The 22,622-nt window shown below is 43.4% G+C and overlaps 1 protein-coding gene across 1 annotated transcript in view; it reads right to left on the bottom strand.

Annotated features, from left to right (window-relative positions):
- CMYA5 (cardiomyopathy associated 5) overlaps positions 1-22,622 on the bottom strand; it is a 165,266-nt gene that overhangs the window by 62,653 nt on the left and 79,991 nt on the right. The window contains 1 exon segment of the mRNA XM_029575603.1: positions 20,143-20,264. Coding sequence (XP_029431463.1) covers positions 20,143-20,264 — 122 coding nt within the window.

Genomic DNA, 22,622 nt, shown 5'->3' with positions numbered 1-22,622 from the left:
GCACTGTAAAGATGATGGGTCCAGTATTCAAAATACATTCAGTGCTATTTAGCCAGATAAGCGGGACTTATGCGGCTAAATAGTGGCCACTGAATATAAAGTCCCTTATACGGGTAAAAAGTTAGCCGCATAAGTTGTAGGCAGGCAGCGGGCTGATCGGGCCAGAATGAGTTAGCAGTACAACTTATGTGGCTAACTGGCAATATTCGGACAACTATATGAGTTGTAAGGCTAAGCTAGATGTGCCATAGAGCAGGCATAAACTTAGCTGGTTAGACTTATATGGCTAAGCGTGCAGTTATACGTGTATATCCAACGGCACAGCCGTGCCACTGAATATACATCATAACTGAGCCGGATAAGTTCTAGCCAGCTAAGGGGGTTATTTTCTATCCATATCACATGCGAAAAGTCCCTTTTCACCTACGATAGCAAGCGGGGGGCGGAGTTGGGGCGACGAGGAGGCGGACGCGGCGATATCTTCGCTGGCGGCGATAAGGTAAGCCACGTTATCGCCGCCAGTAGCGCACCCAATAGCACCACCTTTCACGATGGTGCTATTGGGTGCGAAATCCGGTAGCGATAACACCGCGGTGGTGCGATGGCTGCCGGCTTTCGCAGGCTCACCCTGCCCCCCGTTACCACCGGGATTCACCATTCTCTGCGAGAATGGAAAATCCAGGCCTAAGTTACTTAACCAGCCAGTTTTGAATTCTGACCCCTATATAACGCAACAATATAAAGGATCCAGCAGCAACCAAGTGCTAAGCTGATGCTATGCTTCTCCATAGGTGCCCGCTCCATGTGTGCTGTCGGTACTTGAGCACTTCCAATATTAATTCTGCCTCCCGTGTCACCTCTTCAACATCTCCTCTCATCTGCCACAGGTCCAGGATACTACAAATAAGCAATGTGAGAGGTACATCTGACACTGCATATGCTCAAACGCCCGCAGCACCCATGGAGCTGGTGCCTATGTATTTCCCAACTTAATACTTTTAGTTATTTTAAAGGGAATGGCAATGAATAGCAATGAATGGTAAAGTGGTTAATATGAAATGTTAGAGTATCTACCTGAAGCACAGGCAACAATGTAGCCAGGTTTGGCAGGCAGTGCAGGCAGAATGGGCTAGCAGCTGGATCTTTCTGGCAGGCTGCGCATATTATAGCAACTAGAAGTGCTAGCACAGGGGTCCCCAACCACCGGTCCGCGTCGTTGGGGGTTTTTTGCCGGTCCGCGGCGCCGCTCTCCCTGGCTACCGTTCATTGGCTGCCGCTGCTGCGGAAAGGCAGGGCGAGGCTGGAGACCCGCCTCCTCCAACCCCAAAAGGGAGGAGGCACGACCCGAAAAGCAAGAAGATCAGCAGGGCTGGGTGGAGCTCACGTCACCACGGCCCGAAGAAAACAGTCGCATCTAAACGTGCAGGTGCTCCTCCTCCTTTCTGCCCACGCGGCCCCGGAAGAAAAATGTTGCCGGAGCCGCACGGGCAGGAAGGAGGAGAAGCATCAGCGGCGTGCAGAAGAGGAGCAGCGCGGCCCCGGAAGAAAAATGTTGCCGGAGCCGCACAGGCAGGAAGGAGGAGGAGCATCAGCGGCGTGCAGAAGAGGAGCAGCACGGCCCGAGAAGACCAGGGCCGCTGCAGAGCCCATCCTGCAGCGGCCCATGAAGAGGAGGCCCAGCGGTGAGAGAGAGGCTGAGGGTTTGTAGAGTGTGTATGTGTGCGTGTATGAGATGAGTTGATAGACTGTGTGTGGGAGTGAAGACCTGAATGTTTGCAGAGACAGCATGTGTGTGTGAGAGAGAGCATGTGACAGTGAGAGCCTGTGCTTGAGCAAGACAGCATGTGGGAGTGAGAGAGAGCCTGGGTGTGTGTTAGACAGCATGTGCCATTGAGAGACTGTGTGTATGAATGATTGTATGAGAGCGTGTGAGTGTGTGTGTGAGTGTGTGTGTGAGTGTGAGTGTGAGAGAGAGAGAGAATGAGAATGTGAGAATGAGAACCTGACTGCATGTTTGAGGGAAGAAGACAGATGGAGAGAAAAGAAACAGAAAAAAAGGCAATATAAAAGGAATTGGCAAAAAAATAAGAAAAGGAAGGTGGGGAAAAAAGCCTGTGACCAACCGATTAGAAACTAAGATCAGACAGCAGATGTAAAAAAAAAAAAATAACTTTTTACTGATTGGCACATGTAATCTTTGGGAATGTGCAAGAGTAGCACTTTCTCTATGCGGATCTCACAATGTACGAGATCAGCATGGAGGAACTGGAAGCCCACGGGGCCTCCACAGAGGAGGCAGCAGAATGGGCTTCAGTGCCAGTTGCAGCAATCAGCACCTCCCCAACAGCCACATGGCAGCAGTGACAGTGGCAGCAGAGGAATGAGAGAGGCTCTGAGGTTGTGAGGGAGCCAGTGAGAGTGAGAGCATGAGTGTGTATGAGAAAATCCAGGGGAGTGTGTGTGTGTGGGAGGGGTGTGTGTGTGGAGGGGGAGAGAGTATCTTACAGCCTGAGAGTGTGTCAGTGTCTGTGAGAGCGAGAGGTTATGGTTGAGTATAAGAGCATGAATGTGTATGTATGTGACAGTGTATGTGTGAGAGAGAATGGACATGTGAGTATGTATGAGAGAGACAGGATAACCTCCTAATCCTCGACAATATCAGGGTGACTGGAAATCAAGAGGTCCCATGTATGGACAGCAGGGGCTTTTCAAAATCCTTATTAGTTTTAATTATTGTGTGTTATTTGATATATGTGCTGTTTTGAAATATTTTATTGGTGTTTGGGAAATTGTAAAAAATGTATATGATTTTAATTAATAGAAATTCTATTTATCAGTAGCTTTAAAATATTCTTTTATTAGTATGGTTTTACTATTATAACTGATGCTTTATGTTTCTTGATTTTATTTGTTTTATGAGGAATGGTGGTTCTGTTTTTCCATTGTTAATACACAGAGTCTGGCTTCTTGGGGTTTCCATTTCAGTTTTTTCTAATTTGTGCTCCTTTATTTTGTATTCTGTATTTGGTGAGGGTCTGTCTCTGCTCTGTGAGTGTGACCATGATGAAAGATTCTGCTAGCATGTAGTGTCTGTATAGGGATCTATAGCAATCGGGTTTGTTTTGTTTCCTCAGTAGGTGGTGTATTGTTATCCTAGGACCCAGTGTAATATTTACCCTTGCTTATTCACAGGTAGGGTTATTGTTGTTTGAGTCCTTGGTGTTATTACTGTTATGTTACGATGGGACTGCAGTATAGATTTTGAGTGTCTTTTTTGTGGTGTTTTGTGTTAGTTCACAATGTGTCTGGTAGTGGAAGGTGTTTGTGCTGCTGTTACTGTGAGGTGACACCAGAATTTGAAAATATCTTTTAGTATGATGAGCTGTAAGGGAAACATCCAAGCTCCATTGTTTGGGGGAATTTCAGTGGATGCACAGAGTTAGAGAACTGGAGGTGCAGGATTTATAAATGTCATAATTAAATAAGTATGCACTAAAATCCAACCCCATCCACAGCCCCGCCCCAATATGACTAAAGCCCCGCCCCTGCCCCACTCCCACCCTGCCGGGCCATGGAAAAATGGTCTTGCTTGAAGCCGGTCCCTGGTGCAAAAAAGGTTGGGGACCACTGTGCTAGCAAAAACACAAGACACTCAGCTGGGTCTGTCTGGCAGGCTACACTACTCTTACTGGCTAGTGAGATTAATGCAGAGCTTTGTGGTTAGACCCAAAAAGCAATGCGGAAGACGGTCTATCAAAGCTTGCAGGCAAACCCTCAAAAAAATAAAAAATAGACCTGTTGCCTTAAATGTAGGGAAGCTGTCAAGAATTGCTGGGTGCAGTTTGAAATACAAATAAAGTTATAAACTAAAATATTAAACGAGATGTTCTCAGGAGATGACAATGTCGCTTACCTACAACTGTGCAGATTATAATGCTGAAACATTTCATTTGTTATTTTAGTTTATAACTTATTTGATGTCACAAACCCAGTTGCACTAGTACTCCCCGCAATTTACTACCTACACTATGAGAAACTAATCATCGTGACAAAACTGGGTTTGTATTTCAAATTGTACGCAGCACTACTTGACAGCTTTGTTTGTCTAATTGAGCACAGCCATATTTGTCAGCTTTGCCCCTGATGAGGCCCTTTTTTTTTGAGCGAAACTCGGCCAGAGTTGAGCATTACTCCAAGCATTGAAATTGGACAACAAATAAAGTATCTTTTTACCTATATTACGTATTCAGTTTCCCAACATCTAAGGCGAAAGTTCTATTTTTTTTAGGTTTGCCTGCAAGCTTTGTGGTTAGGCATGAGAAAGGTGAGTGCAGGAATGAACTAAGAGAGGATCATAGAGTACCAAGCAGGCAGAAGGAGAGATGTCTTGCAGGTGGTCACACCCTGTGGCTGGCAGCTATGAGGTATCCTTAGCAGAAGGGACAAAGTAACTGGGCAGACTGGATAGGCTTATTTTTTTTCCCTGCTGTCACCTGCTATATTACCATCTGCAACTGTTTGGAATAGTAAAACGGAAATCTAATGTTCTCCATAAGATGAATCTTGTTATTCTATTGTTACTTGTTGACACCCAGGGGTGGATTGGCCTATCGGGGGATCGGGCATCCCCCGGTGGGCCGGTCGCTCCAGTCACGTGGTCTGCCGTGCTCGGCAGACCACGTGATGCGTCCTGGGCGGCGAATCCCCGGGCCGGTCTTCCTCGGGAATCTGCCGCTGTTGACACCTGTTTAGTTATGCCTTGATTTTGTCTTTCGGCTGTTTTCCAATCCTTGTAATGATAAATGGCAGTTTGTGACACAATGTAATTGCCAACAATTTGTTTAAAATCCTGGTGGAAAATAGGCAACCTGAAATAGCAGCAGCTCAGCAGGAACTCGTGTGCCAGTCCTGTGGCTTCATCTTGCACATCTTTGGTGCTGCTGCAGCATGGTTGTAAATAAGAGGGCAACCTTCAGAGAGTTTACCCAGGTAGCTAAGCAGTTACCCTCATGATATCAAGGGCTGAAGACTGTACTTGCCTGTGGGTAAAAGTACCCACGCTGTGAAAGAGCATGCATATTTTTACCTGGGCTATAAAGGAGCAGGGCCACAGGTGGGGGAAGGGTAGGACTGACAAGGAACGTGTTAGTGTAATAAAGTGTGAAAAACGGGCAGAATTCTACCAAATTCTACTGATTGCAGTGTGCAATTAACTACTTGGATGTTATGCAAAATAGTGAGATTTGGGTCTTGGTTTCCATGTCTCAGAGAATGGTGAGGAGAAGCTTCGAATGGAAGAAGACGACGAGGGGTGTCTTAAAAAATTAGCAAGAAAAATAAAAGTTAGTTCTTAATGGTTTTCCTCACCATCTCTGCTCCCTAACATGGAGCTCAGACTCCAGTAGAATGTAGATGGGTAATCAGGGTCTGCATTCTCCCTGAATCTCTGGGCAGTTAATATTTTAATTCATGTTAAATGTTATGAAAGCTCCTATTACAGTTCACTAGTTTTGTCTTTAACTTGATCTGGGGGCTACTTTTCATATGAAAATGTGTTCAGTTCTGAATAAAGAAACTAAAGAAAACCTTAATACAACATGGAAGACATGAGATTATTCACCAGTTTGCTGTGTGCCAGCCTTCTGAGCTACAAGAGTGGGGTTTCCCCACTATTCTGTGTAGCCGTGGCCCAGCAGGCGGCGGCAGCAGCAGTAAGCTGGCTACACTGGATTTTCATTTTGAAATACCCATGCATCCTTTATGTCACGGAATTTGCACCTGCAAAGCCCACAAATAGTAAAGTACTTGTGGCACCACCAAACCCAGAATTTTCAAAGGGAAACACCATGGGGTTTCCTTTTGAAAATTTGCTTGCAGGCCTTGTGTGCCTGCAAGCCCCACATACATTGTCCCCTATGTCAGTGCTTTTGAAAATTCCCAAGTCCTGAGAGCATCCCTTTAACTGGATTATATAGCAAAACAGCAGAATCTACTTCTACCAGTTTATGAAAATTTATTTCATGCTTTTGGATTGTAGATTGGGTGAGAAATAGCTTTCTACAAAATGTTAAGATACTGAGATAAGGCAAACAGATACATGGAAGAGTGGCCTAGAAGTTAGAGCAGCAGGCTGAGTACAAGGGAAGCCAAGGTTCAAATTCCACTGATGTTCCTTGTGACTTTGGGCAAGTCACTTCACCCTCCATGGAGGCAGGGAAATACTTATGATACCTGAATGTAACTCATCCTGAGCTAAATATAAATTAACCAACATCCACCATTTTGCATCGTTCCAGTAGCTCCAACATTACACGGATTCTACAGAGATCTGATCAGAAGAGCCTCTGCTGGTTTCAGTTGTCTTTGCAGTAATGATAATCCTTTGTAGACATGGAGGAGGACAATGATGATGCCCACTCTTTCCTACCAGTCATACAGCCAGAGGTTTACTCAGCACAGCAGCACTTCCTTCTTGTTATTTCCACTTCTCTGATGCTAAAAAAGTATCCACTTATTTGGGCTGCATGGGGAATTTAGGGAATTTGGAAAATGCAACTCTTTGGGATATCCAGTGTAAGACCCTAGTTCCCCAAGCTTGGGCTAGAAGTTAGGGTTTAGGCAGAGGTGGGAACAGCACCTTCAGTGAGGCTGTTGGAGTGGTCAGAGTCAGTGGTTCTATAATGAGGCAGGATGAGGCAGCCACTTCAGGTGGCAGAATTTTGAGATGGCAAAAAATGCCCCTCTCAGAAAGCCACTGTGGTGTCCGCCTCATCCTGCCTGCTCCTGCGCGGCTACTGGGGGCCACCGCCAAAGCTAAAGCCGGCGGCAGCTGAAGTACGGAGAGATGCTGGCGGTCACCACTGGAGCTTGGGCTGGTGGCAGCCGAAGAATGAAGAGAGGCTGGGAGCCACTGCCAGAGCTCAGGCCGGTGGTGGCTGAAGAAAGAAAAGAGGCTCCACATAAGAAAGAGGCAACTTGCTTGTGTGTGTGTGTGCACTTGTGTGAGAGGCAGCTTTTGTGTGTGTGAGTTTGAGAGGCAGCTTGTATGTGTGTGTGTGTGTGTGTGTGTGTGTGTGAGGCAGCTTGCTTTGTGTGTGTGTTTGTGAGAGATTGTGAGCCGAGACGGCATGTGTGAGGGTGCTTGAGGGGTGTGAGAGAGAGCATGTGTGAGGGTGCTTTCGTGTAGGTGCCAGAGAGAGGGAGCCTATGGGAGGGAGTGGGGGAAGAGGGGGTTGGGGGATGCAGGGGGAGGAGGAGGGCGTCATCTCATCCTTTGCTTCAGGCAGCAGATTGCCTTGAGCCGCCCCTGGTCAGACCCCCTGCCTGTATAAAAGCAGACAGAATGGCAGTGGCAGAATTCTATTTGGAGTTTGTGGGAGAATGAGCTTTTGTAGTTTGTGGTTTTGCCTACTCCAGAGAGCAGGCCTCGTTATGGTGGTCATGTGTCCAACTCTCTCCCGGACAGTCCTGCTTTCTCTGTCCCTGGTTGGACAGTCTGGCCCTTCTGCCTGGCCAAAAAAAAAAATCTTACTTAGGCACAGCAGACTGCAGCAGTGTGTAGAAGGACTAGGAATCAGCAGAGCTGTGTGGGATACTGTCAGCCAATGGAAAAGCACTATGGACCTGAAGGTGAAAGCATGTTAGTCTCAGGAGGGAGGGATGAGACAGGGAAATCTTCTGTGCTGGGGACTGTAACAGAATGGAGAGGAGCAGTCACTATCTGTAACACAATTTAGAAGCTGCAGCGTCCAGTACATGCAACAAGGCTGAACTAAGAGGAGAGCAATTGCAAGCCCACCGTGGACAAAGCCAGTGAGTATGTGGGAGAGTAGGGGTACAGGATGAGGGAAAGTGGATGCTGCAGGCAGAAGAGATAAGAGCCAGAACAAGAACTTTGTGTGATGCTGCTGCATGTATGCAGGGGTGGATAGCTAGAATCTCTTGCTAAGTGAGTACATGAGCATTAGCACAACAGCAGAAGAGTGTGTGTGCTTGTGTGTCAGAAAGAAAGTGAGTTTGTCAGAGAGAGAAAGACCTGGTGCTGGGTAGGGGTGAAGCAAGGGGAGGGAGAGGAGGGAGTGATAGGTGGTAGAGTACGACCTGATGCTGGAAAGAGGGGACTTGTTCCTGCCACTAACCAGGGAGTGGGGCACAAGGATCTGCTGCTGGACATGGACAGATCGGGAGGAGTTAAGGGACATGGTACTGAGCAAGGGAGAGGAAGAGAGAGTGGTTAGGGAGGGGAATTGAGAGAGGGGGAAAAAGTGCAGTAGAAAGAAACAGAATACCTCCATAGATAGTAAGAATGTTATAGGGGTAAGGCACTAGAGCAAGAGATGGGGCAAAGAACCTACATAGATGGTAAGGTCTCTGGGGCAGAGAATTATCATACTGAATTCTAAATATACTGTAATCTGCATTACTTGGTTAGAGTCTTCTATAAAATAGTGAGTTTTATTTCTACTATGGTAATAATATGTAATGGTGCATCTAAACATATTTGCTTATTCAAATTTATTTCTCCTAATTATATACAGTATGCAAATACAATTCACATTTTTGTCTTGCACTTTGTCCTTTTCAGAGGTGAGTGGGTACTCCTAGTTGGCCACCCTAAGCCTAATGGGGAGAAGAATTACATTTGGGAACCATCCAGTGTTTTATATCCCTTTATGACCTCCAGTATTTTGGAAGGGATTTCCATCTATATTTAGGATACCCCTGCCTACCTGGGGAGGCTTGATTTTCCATGCTGTGGAGAGTGAGTTTTTCATAGGCCCCCATCTACTGTAATAACAAGTGGCTAAATCAACAATTAGTACCACAAACCTGTTTTTTTGGAGAATTGCTGCAGTAAAATGTTTCCTTTTTTTTCTGGACATCATCCTGAGAGTCTAGTGCACGTTTCTGGCACTCACACCCAAAATGCACCCTTGAAGAAAAGATCCCCCCCAGATAACAGAAAGTCACCACTACACCTTGGATCTTGGAGGAATATCCTTCTCACTGTTAGAAGAATCCAATCCCCAGATCCCCTGAAATACCTACAATACCTGAATATAATCTGCTTTGAAATGCCTGAAAGGCAGAATATAAATCAGATAAACAGACAAAGCCCTAAGACCCTATGTGCTCCTGCCAGAAGAGGGGGTCACACTTGCTTTTACGAGAGCTGGCTCAAATTCTAACATATGGTCCACCAATATATATTCTGTACAAACTTGGAATACAAGCCAATAGTTAGGTTTCATTAATATTTCTATCATTTCAAGTATTAAGTAGAGAAAGCATTTTAAAAACTGAACACCATAATGTTCCTCATCAAGAAAATGTGCAATGGTGTGGCAGTCTTCACTCTGAGGCAAATCTGGCATCTACTGGCCTGCTGGAGCTGATGCTTACTCCATAAACAAGGGGCTAGAGCACTAAAAGAAGACAACAAGGCAGCAAGCCAGGCGGGTCCTTGCTTGGACCACGCAGCTGTAAGGGCCTGACAAAACTGTTCTGCTGGTGCCTGACAAATTGTTTTTGTTTGTTTTGGGTTTTTTAAAATATACTGTTCATTCGTTGCTTTGTTTTTCTTTTCTTATTTCAGGAAAAACCCTTGGCAGCTATACTTAAACATATGGGGGTAGACTTTATAAATTTGTGCGAGGGCGTACTTTTGTTCGCGCACCAGGCGTGAACAAAAGTACGCTGGATTTTATAAGATACGCGCATAGCCGCGCGTATCTTATAAAATCCCGGCGCGTGTTGCCTGTTCCCTCGCCCTCCCCCCACCTTCCCCTCCCTAACCCACTCTCCCCGGCCCTATCTAAATCCCCCCCTACCTTTGTTACCAGATCAGCAGGCGTAAATCTGGCGCCATGCCCCAGTCCCGCCCCCTGACCCCCGGTCCCGCCCCCGGACACGCTCCCTCCCCCGCCCCTTTTACGAAGCCCTGGGACCTACACACGTCCCGGGGCTGTGCGCGCCGGCGGCCTATGCAAAATAGGCGTGCGAGGGCCCTGCATGCGTAAATCCGGCCGGATTTACGTGCGCAAGGCATTTAAAATCCGGCCCATGGAGCGTTATCATGTTGACTAAAAAATAAAATAAAATTTAAAAAAAATGAAGTTTTCTTTAATGAGTGAGGCTTTAGGTTAGACCTGCCTTTCTACCCGTCCCAGGTACGATGGTATATGTAATTCTTTTTTTCTCCCCCCATAAAAAGTCTGCAAGTATCAACACATAATAAACACTTCTGAGTACAAAACTGCCCATGGACTGAATGAATTACTTATTAAAAAGGGCTGGTTGACATCTCTTGATATTTATAGAGGGGAGCTGTATTCCAGAGCTAGAAATAGGATCTTTTCTCGACTGGCAAACAACCTGCAGGATTCTACTTGTCAGCATAACACATGCATAACAGATTAGCTAATAAGATCTTCACCAATAGGAGAGAGGTAAAACAATCCCTTAGTCTGGTCTTCCCTAGGAATTAATTATCAGAGAACACTTCCAAAAGGTGACTGTCACAGACCCATATGAAACTTATTATAGCAATGCAAAGATCTACAGTACACAGGGAGAGTAACAGAAGAACGCTACAGTGCTCCTAAAAGAAAGCTGAAAACAAACACTGAAAATGTGAGCTGCATCAATAAATGTAAGGGGTCACAGGTTTCATACCGATAATCAGGAGTTGGAGCCGTGGTCCTTGAGTGCCGTGATCCAGTCAGGTTTTCAAGATATCCACAAAGAATATGCATGAGATGCATCTGTATGCCATGGAGGCGGTGCATGCAAAGGCATCTCATGAGTATTCAGTGAGGATATCTTGAAAACCTGACTAGCTTGCGGCACTCAAGGACCAGGAGTTGCATGCCCTGCTCACAACTTCATTATGATATCAAAGGAACTACAAACGTTTTGTAAAGAAGTGAAAATATGGCTTTTCGATACAACATATGCATGATTTTATTTCTCTTCATTGCTGTTCAGTCAATTCTAGCAAGAAAGTATGCAGAGTTATATCAAGGAACAACTCAACTATTATATTTAGGTTACTGTAAAGGATGAAGGCGGTGGGACAGCCTGACATTGATTCCAGGCAAAATGGTAGAAGCCATTTTAAAAACCAAATCACTGGCCATATAGACAGACATGGCTTAATGGGGAAGAGTCAATATGGTTTTGGCAAGGGGAAGTTGTCTTACCAATTGTTTAGATTTTTTTGAGGGTGCAAATGAACAGGTAGATAAAGGCGAGCCAGATAATAGCGTATTTGGACTTTCAGAAGACATTGAACAAGGTCCCCCATGAGAGACTCCTCAGGAAATTACAAAATCATGGGATAGGAAGCAGTGTTCGGTTGTGGATTGGTAACTCGTTAAAAGGCCAGATACAGAGGATAGGACTCCAAATAGAGAAACACTGTTAGTGGAATTCCACAGGGATCAGTGCTGAGACCTGTGTTGTTTAACATATTCATAAATGATCTAGAAAGGGGAATGATAAATAAGGTGATTACATTTGCAGAGGACACAACATTATTCAAATTTGTTAAAACGGCAGTGAATTGTGAGGAACTACAGAAGGCCCTTGTGAGACTAGGAGACTGATCAAATGAATGGCAGACGAAATTTAATGTAGAAAAGTGCAAAGTGATATACATAGGGAAATTAATCCTAACTTCAGGTACACGATGCTGGATTGTGTATTGGGAGCCATGTCCCAGGAAAAGGATCTTGGAGTCCTTCTGAAATCCTTAGCTTGGTGTGCTGCGGCAGTAAAAAAAAAAACCAAATAGAATATTAGGAATGATCCGAAAACGAATGGAAAATAAAACAGAAAATATCATATTGCCTCTGTATCGAGCCATAATGCCACCACATTGAAATCGTCGGCTCAGTGTGCTGTGCTGGTCAGAAAAGCAAACAGAATATTAGAAATTATGAGGAAGGGAATGGCAAATTAAATGGAGGATGTCATAATGCCTCTGTATCGCTTCATGGTGAGATCGCACCTTGAATATTGTGTGCAATTCTGGTCACAGCATCTCAAAAAAGATAGAGTTGCAAAGCAGAAAGTACAGAGAAGGGCAACCAAATTGATAAAGGGCATGGTGTTACCAGCCAAGTAGCTTGGGATCTATTTAATGCTTGGGTACTTTCTTCCAGGTACTTGTGACTTGGATTGGCCACTGTTGGAAACAGGATATTGGGCTTGATGGACCCTTGGTCTGACCCAGTATGGCAACTTCTTATGTTCTTGTGAGTTTTGTGTGCAGTTCTGATCACCCCATCTTAAGAAAGAAAACATAGTAGAACTAGAAAAGGTGCAGAGGAGGGCAACAAAAACGATAGAGAGGATGGAACATCTGTTCTGTGATGAGAGGCTACACAAGATAGGGCTCCTTAGCTTGGACAAGCAATGGCTAAGAGAGAACGCGGTAGAAGTTTATAAAATCATGAGTGGGGTGAAACAGGTAAATAAAGAACAGTTACTTAACTTTCAAATAATACTAAAACAAGAGGACATTCCATGATACTAACAACTAGCAGATTCAAAACAAATTGTAGAAACTATTACTTTGGCCACAGATTCCACAGCTTGATAGTGAAAGAGGACATGATCAAGGCAACTAGCATAGTGGGATTTAAAAGAAGAACAGCAGCAGCAGAAGATAATGATGATGATGAAGATGATGATGCTATTGACTGGAAGGAGTCATCCTCCCATCGGCCCCAGGTGCGTTTAGGAGGAGGTTGCTGCCACTGGTGGGTTTGGGGTGAAGAGAGATCGGAACTGACTGTGGGGAGGGAGGGGGCATGTGTGTGTGTGTATGTGAAGGAGCAAGTGTGTGTGGGAGAGGGCGTATATGTGATGGGGTACGTGTGTGTGTGTGTATGTGAGGGAGACATGCATATGTGTATATATTGTGAGGGGGCATGTGTGTGTCTGTGTGTATGTATGTGAGGGGGCAAGTGTGTGGGGGAGGGCGTATATGTGATGGGGCATGAGTGTGTGTGTTTGTGAGGGAGATGTGCATGTGTGTATATATTTATGAGGGGGCCTGTGTGTGTGTATAAGTGAGGGGGCAAGTTTGTGGGGGGGAGGGCATATATATGATGGCGCATGTATGTGTGTGTGTATAAGAATGAGAGGAATGTGAGCAAGCATGCATCTAAAATGAGCATGTATGTGTGAGTGTGAACATGAGAGTGTATCAGTGTGTGTGTGTGTGTGTGTGTGTGTATGAAAGAAGAGAAAGCTTGCACGCATACCGTCCGGCCTACCCCCTTTTGCACTCCTCTCCACTTCCGCTAATAGATGAAAATCTCAGGGTGACTGTAAATTGAAAGCTCCCAGGTATGCGGAGGAGGGAGTGCTGGGCCAATGATGCTACCAAGGGCTGCCACAAAGGGCCTGATAGCCTAGAGCCAGTCCTGTTTATGTATTGTTAACCGACTTGTTATCTTTTGAGGAAGGTCGGTATATAAAAATGTGCAAATAAAAAAAAAAAATAAAGTGTAGAGTATGAGGGGATAAGGTGTGACAGAATGAGTGTGTAAGAGAGATGATGTAAAGCTGTAAACATAATGAAAACCACTCTCAGATTAGGATAGAAAAGGTGGTATGAATATTTTTCTAAACTAACAACAAGGGGTAGGGTAAACCAAAGCAATTTTTAAAGACAAGCATCATGATGCTCAGTAGGAGAAGTAGAGGCAAGAAAACCTATAGACAGTCTTTAAAAACAGGACAAAGTTGCAGGTAAATGGGATGAGTTTCTGCCAATATCAACTGATGAAATTATGCAGATTACTGACAAAATGAAATCCTTCCCTTGTCCACTTAATCCTTGTTTATTGCTTTGTTGAAAGTTGTAAGAAATGATATTGCTCCTTTTATTGCTCATATGGTTAATTTGTCACTTCAATCTGGTTTTCTTCCCCCCACATATATTTACTTTATTTATTTAAAAGTGTTTCTATTGCATCAATAACAAAAAGATGTCCTAGGCAAATTACAACAATAGCAAGTAAAAAAAATACAAGTAAATACATTTTAGTCAATTAAAACAATATCACAAAGAATAAAAGAATAAAAATGACAAGAAAAATGCAAAAACCCAAATAAATTAAGTACCAGATAAAAAAGCTCCCTGAACGTCTTTAGGAACAAACACTGAAACAAGCCTCGAGTCATCCACTTTTAATGAAAGCAACTCTAAATCCTTTAGTATTAGCTAGCTACTGTAGTGTCTGATCGCCTCCCTCCCTTTTGTGTCTAAAGTAATAGAAACTGCAGTTTTCCACCAACTCTCCGACTATGTTGAAGATCATGCCATTCTTGACATCCAGCAGTTTGCCTTCCGAAAACACTTCAGCACGGACACCTTGCTATTGTCTTGTAATGACATAAAATGGCGCAGTTTTGATTCTGGCATCAAGAATGTCATGGTTCTTCTTGACATCTCCATTGCTTTTGATACGATGAATCACTGCATTTTGATTTAGGGGTCAGTAGCACTGATTTATTCTGGTTCAAGTTGTAACTTTCAGATTGCACACAACAGGTTCAGATTGCATCTGTTTTCTCACCATGGTTCTTACTACCATCATGGTTTCAACCATGCTTCCAAATTCCCTTGAACTCTCCTGGAATACTCCATGCTCTAAAGAAAGATCTTTGCTAAGCTGCCTGTACAAAGCATTTATTTTGGTGATCCACAAGAGAGGGGTGAGTCAGGGAAATCTTCTGTGCCAGGGACTGTAACAGAGCGAGGAGGGGCAGTCACTGTCTGTAAGTCAACGTAGATGCTGCAGTGTCCAGTGTGTGCCGGGAGCCTAAGCTAAGAGGAGAGGAGCAGCAGCCCACCCTGGAGAAAGCTAGTTATTATGTGGGAGGGGGAAGGCAGACACTGCAGGCAAGCAAAGGGCTGACTGTTAGCACAAAAATTGTGTGTGATGCTGCTGCATGTCTGCTGGGATGGCTGGATGGAAGCTCTTTCTGATTGAGTACACAACAGCCATTTCTATCAGTGTTCCTCAGAAGAACACAGTTTGTGCTATTCTATTTAACATATTGGGGCAGATTTTAAAAGGGTTATACGCGTAATAACCCTTTTAAAATAATAACCCTTTTAAAATAAACCCCTTTAAAATAAGATTTTAAAAGGGTTATGAACGCACCGAGCCTATTTTGCATAGGCCCGGCGACGTGTGCAAGCCCCGGGACACGTGTAAGTCCCGGGGCTTGAAAAATAGGCGGGGCGTGGGCATGGCCAGAGGCCTCTCCACTGCCTATGGGCCTGGGGATCGCGCGCCAGCACTTGGCCGGCAGGCATAAATAATATAACAAAGGTGGGGGGGATTTAGGAAGGGCTGGGGGGCAGGTTAGATAAGGAAAGGGAGAGGAAGGGGGGTGGAGGGAACGGGGAAAGCCATCGGGGCTCCCCTAGGGTTTGGCGCGTGCAAGGTGCACAAGTGTGCACCCCCTTGCACACGCCGACCCTGGATTTTATAACATGCGCGCGGCTGCACGCGCATGTTATAAAATTGGGCGTAGATATTAAAATCCGGCCCCTACCGCAACCCTTTTTGTAAACTATTGGCAACATGTGGAGTAAATTACATAGTTTGTGCCGACAACATCCAGTTCTTTATCCCTGTGAAATCTTCTTGGAAATCCACTTTGATTTCATCACTATTTGTCTCTCAACTATCAAAAGTTTTTTTTTCATAATAAACTCTGTCAATATCAGTAAAACAGAATTACTTGCACTGTCTAGGCATCCTACTGCTGATTCACTTATTTATTTACAAATTTTATATACTGCCGATCCAGAGTTCTCAGTGGCTTACAATATTAATAAAATATACATAATCTCACTACATTCATGTTTCACAGCCGCTTGGCTATAAAGCCTCATATTCACAACCTAGGTGTTGTCTTGGATCAGTCTTTATCCAAGCCTTTAATATAAATACATAGGGCACTGGTGGCCATTTAATGTACCAGGATGAACTGTAACCATTTTGAGGATATGTCTATTTCATGTTGCCTTTAATGCAAATCTAACAAGGTCCCGGCTGTGATTGTTATCAGATTAGGAAGAATTATAATTTCCAGGACTTTTTTGTACAGCTCTGCTGGTTAGCTTATACAGTTTTTATAGCTTTTCCCATCATTGCTATGTTTATGTTTATTTATTTATTTAAAATTATGTATATACCGCTGTTACACCAAAAGGTGGTCAAAGTAGTTTACATAATTTGATTACATATATAACAATAAAACAAAATCAAGTAACATTGAAGACTAAAAATAAAACTAAGTAATAAAAACTAGATAAAATAAATAAAAACTAAATAAAATAAAGATAAATTTAGACTATAGACAAGCTAAGAACATGACAAAAACGCTAAGCTAAAGTAATGGTAATTTATTTAATGCCAAGGCCAATGGTAATTTAGGGACAAGTAATAGCATCAAAGGCCCTCCTAAACCGAAAAGTTTTCAAATTCTTTTTAAACTCCTTTGGGTTGGTAACTTGCCTCAGATCGTCGGGGATTGCATTCCAGATTTGAGGGCCAGCAACAAATAAAGCGGTTAGTTTTTGCTGTCTGTGTTCTATTTTATGTGTGTTTTTACTATAAACTGCTTCCAACATTGTAGAAGCAGGCTATAAATCTTTTAAAATAAACATTTGTGGTAGTAGAAATTAAAAAGATGGTTTATTCAACTTACCCCCAAGTATAAAAAAAGCTTTGGATGTGTCAAAATAACTCCCATGGCACATATGTATTTGGATAAATGGGTCTTTGTGAGCATGTGTGTGGATGAGTGGTGGGTATTAATGAAGCATCTATGGTGGTTTCTCCTCCTAAGCTTTCCTTACATATATCTATATGCATAGAGAACCAGATAGATATACACACATGGGCATAGCATCCAGCTTAGAAAAGGGATGTGCCATGCACAACCAACTACAGACACAATGACCAGAGTCCAGAAAGCTTCAAGGCTTGCAGCTGTCACACTATGGTAATCCTCTGCTAGCCTGCCTTCTTCCCCCCCCCCCCCCCCCCCCCGCCGCCACCAAGCGTAATTGTTCCCCCTCCTCCAGCCTCCCCATCCTATTTCCACTTCAATGCCAGAACCAGTTGTGTTGGTCTGCTACATGCATGGCGATGCAGAAATGCCTAAAGCCAAGCTGGGAACCACATAGAGCAGTCACTCAGTCCCTGCGGAGCCATCTGCCGTGCTACAGGGAGGAAAGAAATACAGCCTGCATCAGAGGACCTGCCACGGCTAAAGCAGGACTTAGGGGAACGCTGGGCAGGCAGGATGGCTGCAGAGAGAGAGAGAGAGAGAAGGGAAACAAGGTTTTGGGGGAGGACAGGCTGCAGAGGGGCAAAAAAAGGCTGTGGGAGTGTGAAGGAGGACCAGTTGCAGAGAGAGGGTCAAAAAAGGCGGTGGGAGAAGATGGGATGCAAAGAAAAGGGCAAAAAAAGGCTGTGGAAGAGGGCCGGCTGCAGAGGAGCAAAAAACAAGCTGTGGGGATGGACCAGCTGCAGAAAGATCGGTAAAAAAGGCTGTGCAGGACCTGGGGACTCACAGCACTGAGAGCGAGAGAGCTGTTTTAGTTGAAGGAGGGAGGGAGAGCAGTACAGCAGGAGCTGTCACTGGCAGAAAATAATTATATATTCTTCTCTGTGCAGAAGTTTACTTAATTATTTTATAAATTTATAATCCGCCAAGCCTACATTTGTTTAAATCTGCGCAGCGTGCGCCGACTCGAGAGATACACATATCTCTCAGCTTTGACGCGCACCGAGCTTTTAAAATTCACCTATGTGTGCGGGTATCTTCACATGCATAAGGGAGAGGCATTTCAGGTCCTGGAATTTGGGTGGGGCTGGGAGTTATGCACATAGTTTTAGATTTTTAAAAATAAAAGGTGAATTTTCAAAAGTTGTGCATGTAAAAAATAGCACTTGCGCAAGGCAAATGGCAGATGAAATTTAACATGGACAAGTGCAAGGTGTTGCATACAGGGAAAAATAACCCATGCTATAATTACACAATGTTAGGTTCCATATTAGGAGCTACCACCCAGGAAAAAGATCTAGGCATGATAGTGGATAATACTTTAAAATCGTCAGCTCAGTGTGCTGCAGCAGTCAAAAAAGCAAACAATATTAGGAATTATTAGGAAGGGAATGGAAAATAAAAATGGAAAATATCATAATGCCTCTATATCGCTCCATGGTGAGACCACACCTTGAATACTGTGTATAATTCTGGTCACCGCATCTCAAAAAAGATATAGTTGCGATGGAGAAGGGGATGGAACAGCTCCCCTATGAGGAAAGGCTGAAGAGGTTAGGGCTGTTCAGCTTGGAGAAGAGACGGCTGAGGGGGGATATGATAGAGGTCTTTAAAATCATGAAGGTGTTGAACGAGTAGATGTGAATCGGTTATTTACAGTTTCGGATAATAGAAGGACTAGGTGGCATTCCATGAATTTTGCACGTGGCACATTTAAGACTAATCAGAGAAAATTCTTTTTCACTCAACGCACAATTAAGCTCTGGAATTTGTTGCCAGAGGATGTGGTTAGTGCAGTTAGTGTAGCTGGGTTTAAAAAAGGTTTGGATAAGTTCTTGGAGGAGTAGTCCGTTAACTGCTGTTAATCAAATTGACTTAGGGAATGGCCTCTGCTATTACTAGCATCAGTAGCATGAGATCTACTTAATTTTTGGGTACTTGCCAGGTTCTTGTGGCCTGGATTGGCTATAGGAAACAGGATGCTGGGCTTGATGGATCTTTGATCTGACCCAGTATGGCAATTTCTTATGTTCTCATGTAAAATAGTACATACATGAGAAACCTCAAGATACACATGTAAATCAGGGTCCATGAGTAAATCTGTGCAAGTAAAAAAGGGGTGGTCCATGGGCATTCCAGGAAGGGGCCGACATTTACATGGGTAAGTTGCTATTCTATAAGCAATGTGCACATGTAAATGTGGTACCTTACTTGCGTATATTTACTCCTGCTCAACATCTGGTGTAAGTGATCGTAAACTCTTAAAAGTGAAAAGAAATGACTGGGTAGGGGTTCTGGGTGACATGGAGGGACTTCAGGCTTAAGAGCCAGAAGGGTCTTCATGAGCTGCAGACAGATTGGGTGAACTGATAGACTAATTAGTAGAACTGGTTATTTCATTGCCACTCGCATGTTAGAACATCCCAATCTATGTGTATAAAAGCCAACTTATGGGAGATAAATGCAGCTAAATTGTGTACAATCTACTCGCATATCCATTAAAATTGGAAGTAAAGATACACATGTATCTCATTTGTGCAAGCTTATCCGGCTAAATTTGACTTATTCAACTAAGTAGTGGCACTTATCTGGACCAGTTCCAATTTATCCGGCTAAGTAGCAGCAAGGCTACTTGTCTGTCTAAATAGCACTTTTCAGACTTACCTGGCTAAATAAGATATATGGAGAAATTTGGGGAAAAGTTCTATTAATATACATAACTCTTAAAATGTTACTTATCTGGCTAAATAAGATAGCTGGCTAAGTAGTGCTTTTTTTACTTATCCAGCCATGTGACTTAGCCAGATATTGGTGTTTTAAGACTTGTCTGTCTAATTAGCACTTTTCAGACTTAACCAGCTAAGTAGTGGCTTTGCCACTATTTAGCCAGCTAAATTGGAACTTATCTGGATAATGCTGCCACTTAGCCAGATAAGTCTGAACTTGCTTAGCGTGCATGTTTTATGTATCTTCTACAATCTAAGAGCCTTTTCTCCCATTCTATGTCTATAGGGAAAATGCTTAGTTAATCAGAGCCTAAGTTTGTACCTGAGGCAACAGAGAGTGAAGCAACTTGCCCAAGGTCACAAGAAGGATGAGCAGGAGAGGTGGAATTTGAACCTTGGTTTCCCCGACTCTCAGCCTGCAGTTCTAATCACCAGGCTACTCCTCCATTCCAGTCTTCTTTTAGGCCACAACAAATATCTATTTAGCTATCGATTATTGTGCACTCCACTCAACCTCAGGAGTCCAAAGATAATTTGGGTGAATTGAGACCCAAAAACATTACAACACAAGCATTAAAAATAAGAGTCTTACCAGTCCCTCTTTTCAACATCTTCTGGTCACTTTTCACAGAACTTTCCGCATAATGCTCAAAATGTGAAAGCGCACTGGGTATCTTTTCTAAAGAGATGGCATTCTCCATTGCAGAAAAAAGCCTGTTTAGAAAAACATAGTCATATGAGCAATCTCTGGCAAAAACGTATGTTTTAATGGCCAATGAAAATAATAATTAAAGTGGGTTCTTGTAAAACTTTGCTTTACTGATAGGAACAACATTCAGCTTATACGTGTCTTGTTCAGCAGCTAAAAATAGTAAACAAAAGAAGCTTCAAAAAGATTTGAAAGGTTTAAAACCTTTTGGCATTTCCTAATGGATCAATTCCTGTGAGGAGCGAGAAAGGGATTGGAATGATAGCTCCAGAATCCAATGCCAAATATACCCCCTGATTCACTAAGGCTTTTCTCTCATTCTTTGCTATGGGAAAATACCTTGATGGGTTATTAATCTTGCCTGGGATACAAAACCCATTCCCCTATACTTGGGCAGAATTGAGACAGAACCTGGTTTAACATCCTAAACAGAGCCCCAGTTACTAGTAGCATCCCTTGCATTCTTTATTACAATTGTTCTAACAGTTTGACAATTTTCTTTCTAGGATAAAATACCAGTTTTATGGGTCTCGGATCCAAAGCAATTTGTCACCATTGCTTTGACCTCAGATGCAGCAATAATCCTAATCTTATGAGGAAGACAAACAGTAACAATTCAGGAGGCCTTTCCAGCGGGTTCACTAAAATCAGAACTCAACATCAATAACTTTGATGCAAGTTCCAATAAGGGTCAATAGGAGGGAGGTAATGATAGAGGAGTTTCCAGGCCATCAAACAATGGCAACTGATTTTAGAAAGAAAAACAAAAAAGCCAACATATAGAAAAAGTCAAGATGTTAATGCAGGACAGCAGAGAACATATAAACTGTTGTTCAGCAGTTCTTATCTTATGAATTTGAGAGTGTCAGGTGGTTATGAAACTGTATCAGTGGCATGCATAAAACAAGCATTTCAGAAATCTTTTTTTTTTTTTATCATTCTTCTGCTGAAATCAATCACAGACAAGCAAAATGGTCAAACTGTAGTGCAAGGTTTATGAGAGAGAAGAAAAACAAGCATCCAAATTCACAACACACTTTTACACATTGTGTTAGCAAACAAACGTTATCTACAAAACATAACAAAAAGGCCTTTTCCCCATTCTGTGCATATCTAAAATAATCTTTACTAAGTACCAATGAACTGTTATAAATATGTTCAAAATCTAAAAACAAATTAGATTCTGTTTCTGATTTTATAAAAGTACTTTATAAGCTGCAAACTTTTTTTTTGCAAGCAGATGACTTCAGGGGCTTGTGGAGCTGGCTCTGGGGTTGGGGTTTTTTTTTAAATCACTTTTTCCTTTTGCATCCTGGACATTGTAATCATACTTTCCCCAGGAAAGCAAATTAATGTCCTTGCAGATATAACGAGATGCAAGTTTAAAAAGGACCTTCTCAATCTGTTGCTTGTAAATGAGAACCATCAGCAACATTAAATACTGCACACACACCAGTTTGCAAAAATGTTGTATTTTCCCTAAGCTCAGTCAAAAGTGTGAGTTAGATTTCAAACAGGGAATTATATGTTATGTGCACAGATATAATACATCACTGATTTTATGCATCACTGAGAATATAAAACTACTACAAACTGGTACTGAGAGAATTAAAAGGGGAATTGTTACCAAATCTTGTAGACTGATGTACATACCTAAATGCAAACTGTGCCTGTAAACAATTGCACCGTTAGGACACGATTTCAAGGATTGCACTATTTAAGTTAAAGTCATCTGCATGTCAACAGCACAGGTGCTTTTCTCAATGGGGAAATGGGGAGGGGCAGGTCCGTGGCTGGAACTGCAAGGTACATGTTGGGAGTTTATTTTTTTAATTCCTTTTGTGTACTTCGGATGTGGGGTTTACGTGTGCAAACTCCGTGGATACTTCTGTACCTATCACTCCCTGCAGAGAAGTGATTTTTAAAGGGAAACTCTGGTTTGCGGGCCTGCAAGAGCTACAGGTAGGCTGAAAACTGACCTAGATAAACTGCCAAGACATTTAGGGGCAGATTTTTAAAGGTGTGCGTGCGCTTCTCGCCGCGCACACATGGATGCGCCAATTTTATAACATGCACACGCCGGTACGTGCATGTTATAAAATCCGGACGCCAGATTTTATAATCCACGCACGCATGTGCGGGTAGCACCCGCAAAGGTGGGGACTCATGCAATTTTCATGTGGCGACGCATCCCGGCCTTCCCCAGTTCCCTCCCAGTCCGCTCCAATTAAGGAGCGGACTGGGAGGGAACTTCCCTACCCCCCCCCCCCCCCGTCCATACTTCCTCCCTCTTCCCCTGTCCTTTCCACCCCCTAAATCCTGTTTCCTACCTTTCCCTTGTTTTGTTAAGTTGCTTACTGCTC

The sequence above is a fragment of the Rhinatrema bivittatum genome, chromosome 1 (assembly GCF_901001135.1).
Source record: "Rhinatrema bivittatum chromosome 1, aRhiBiv1.1, whole genome shotgun sequence".
In the NCBI taxonomy this organism is placed as follows: domain Eukaryota; kingdom Metazoa; phylum Chordata; class Amphibia; order Gymnophiona; family Rhinatrematidae; genus Rhinatrema; species Rhinatrema bivittatum.
The sequence above is the reverse complement of the archived record's forward strand: the minus strand, read 5'-3'. Positions and strand labels throughout refer to the sequence as shown.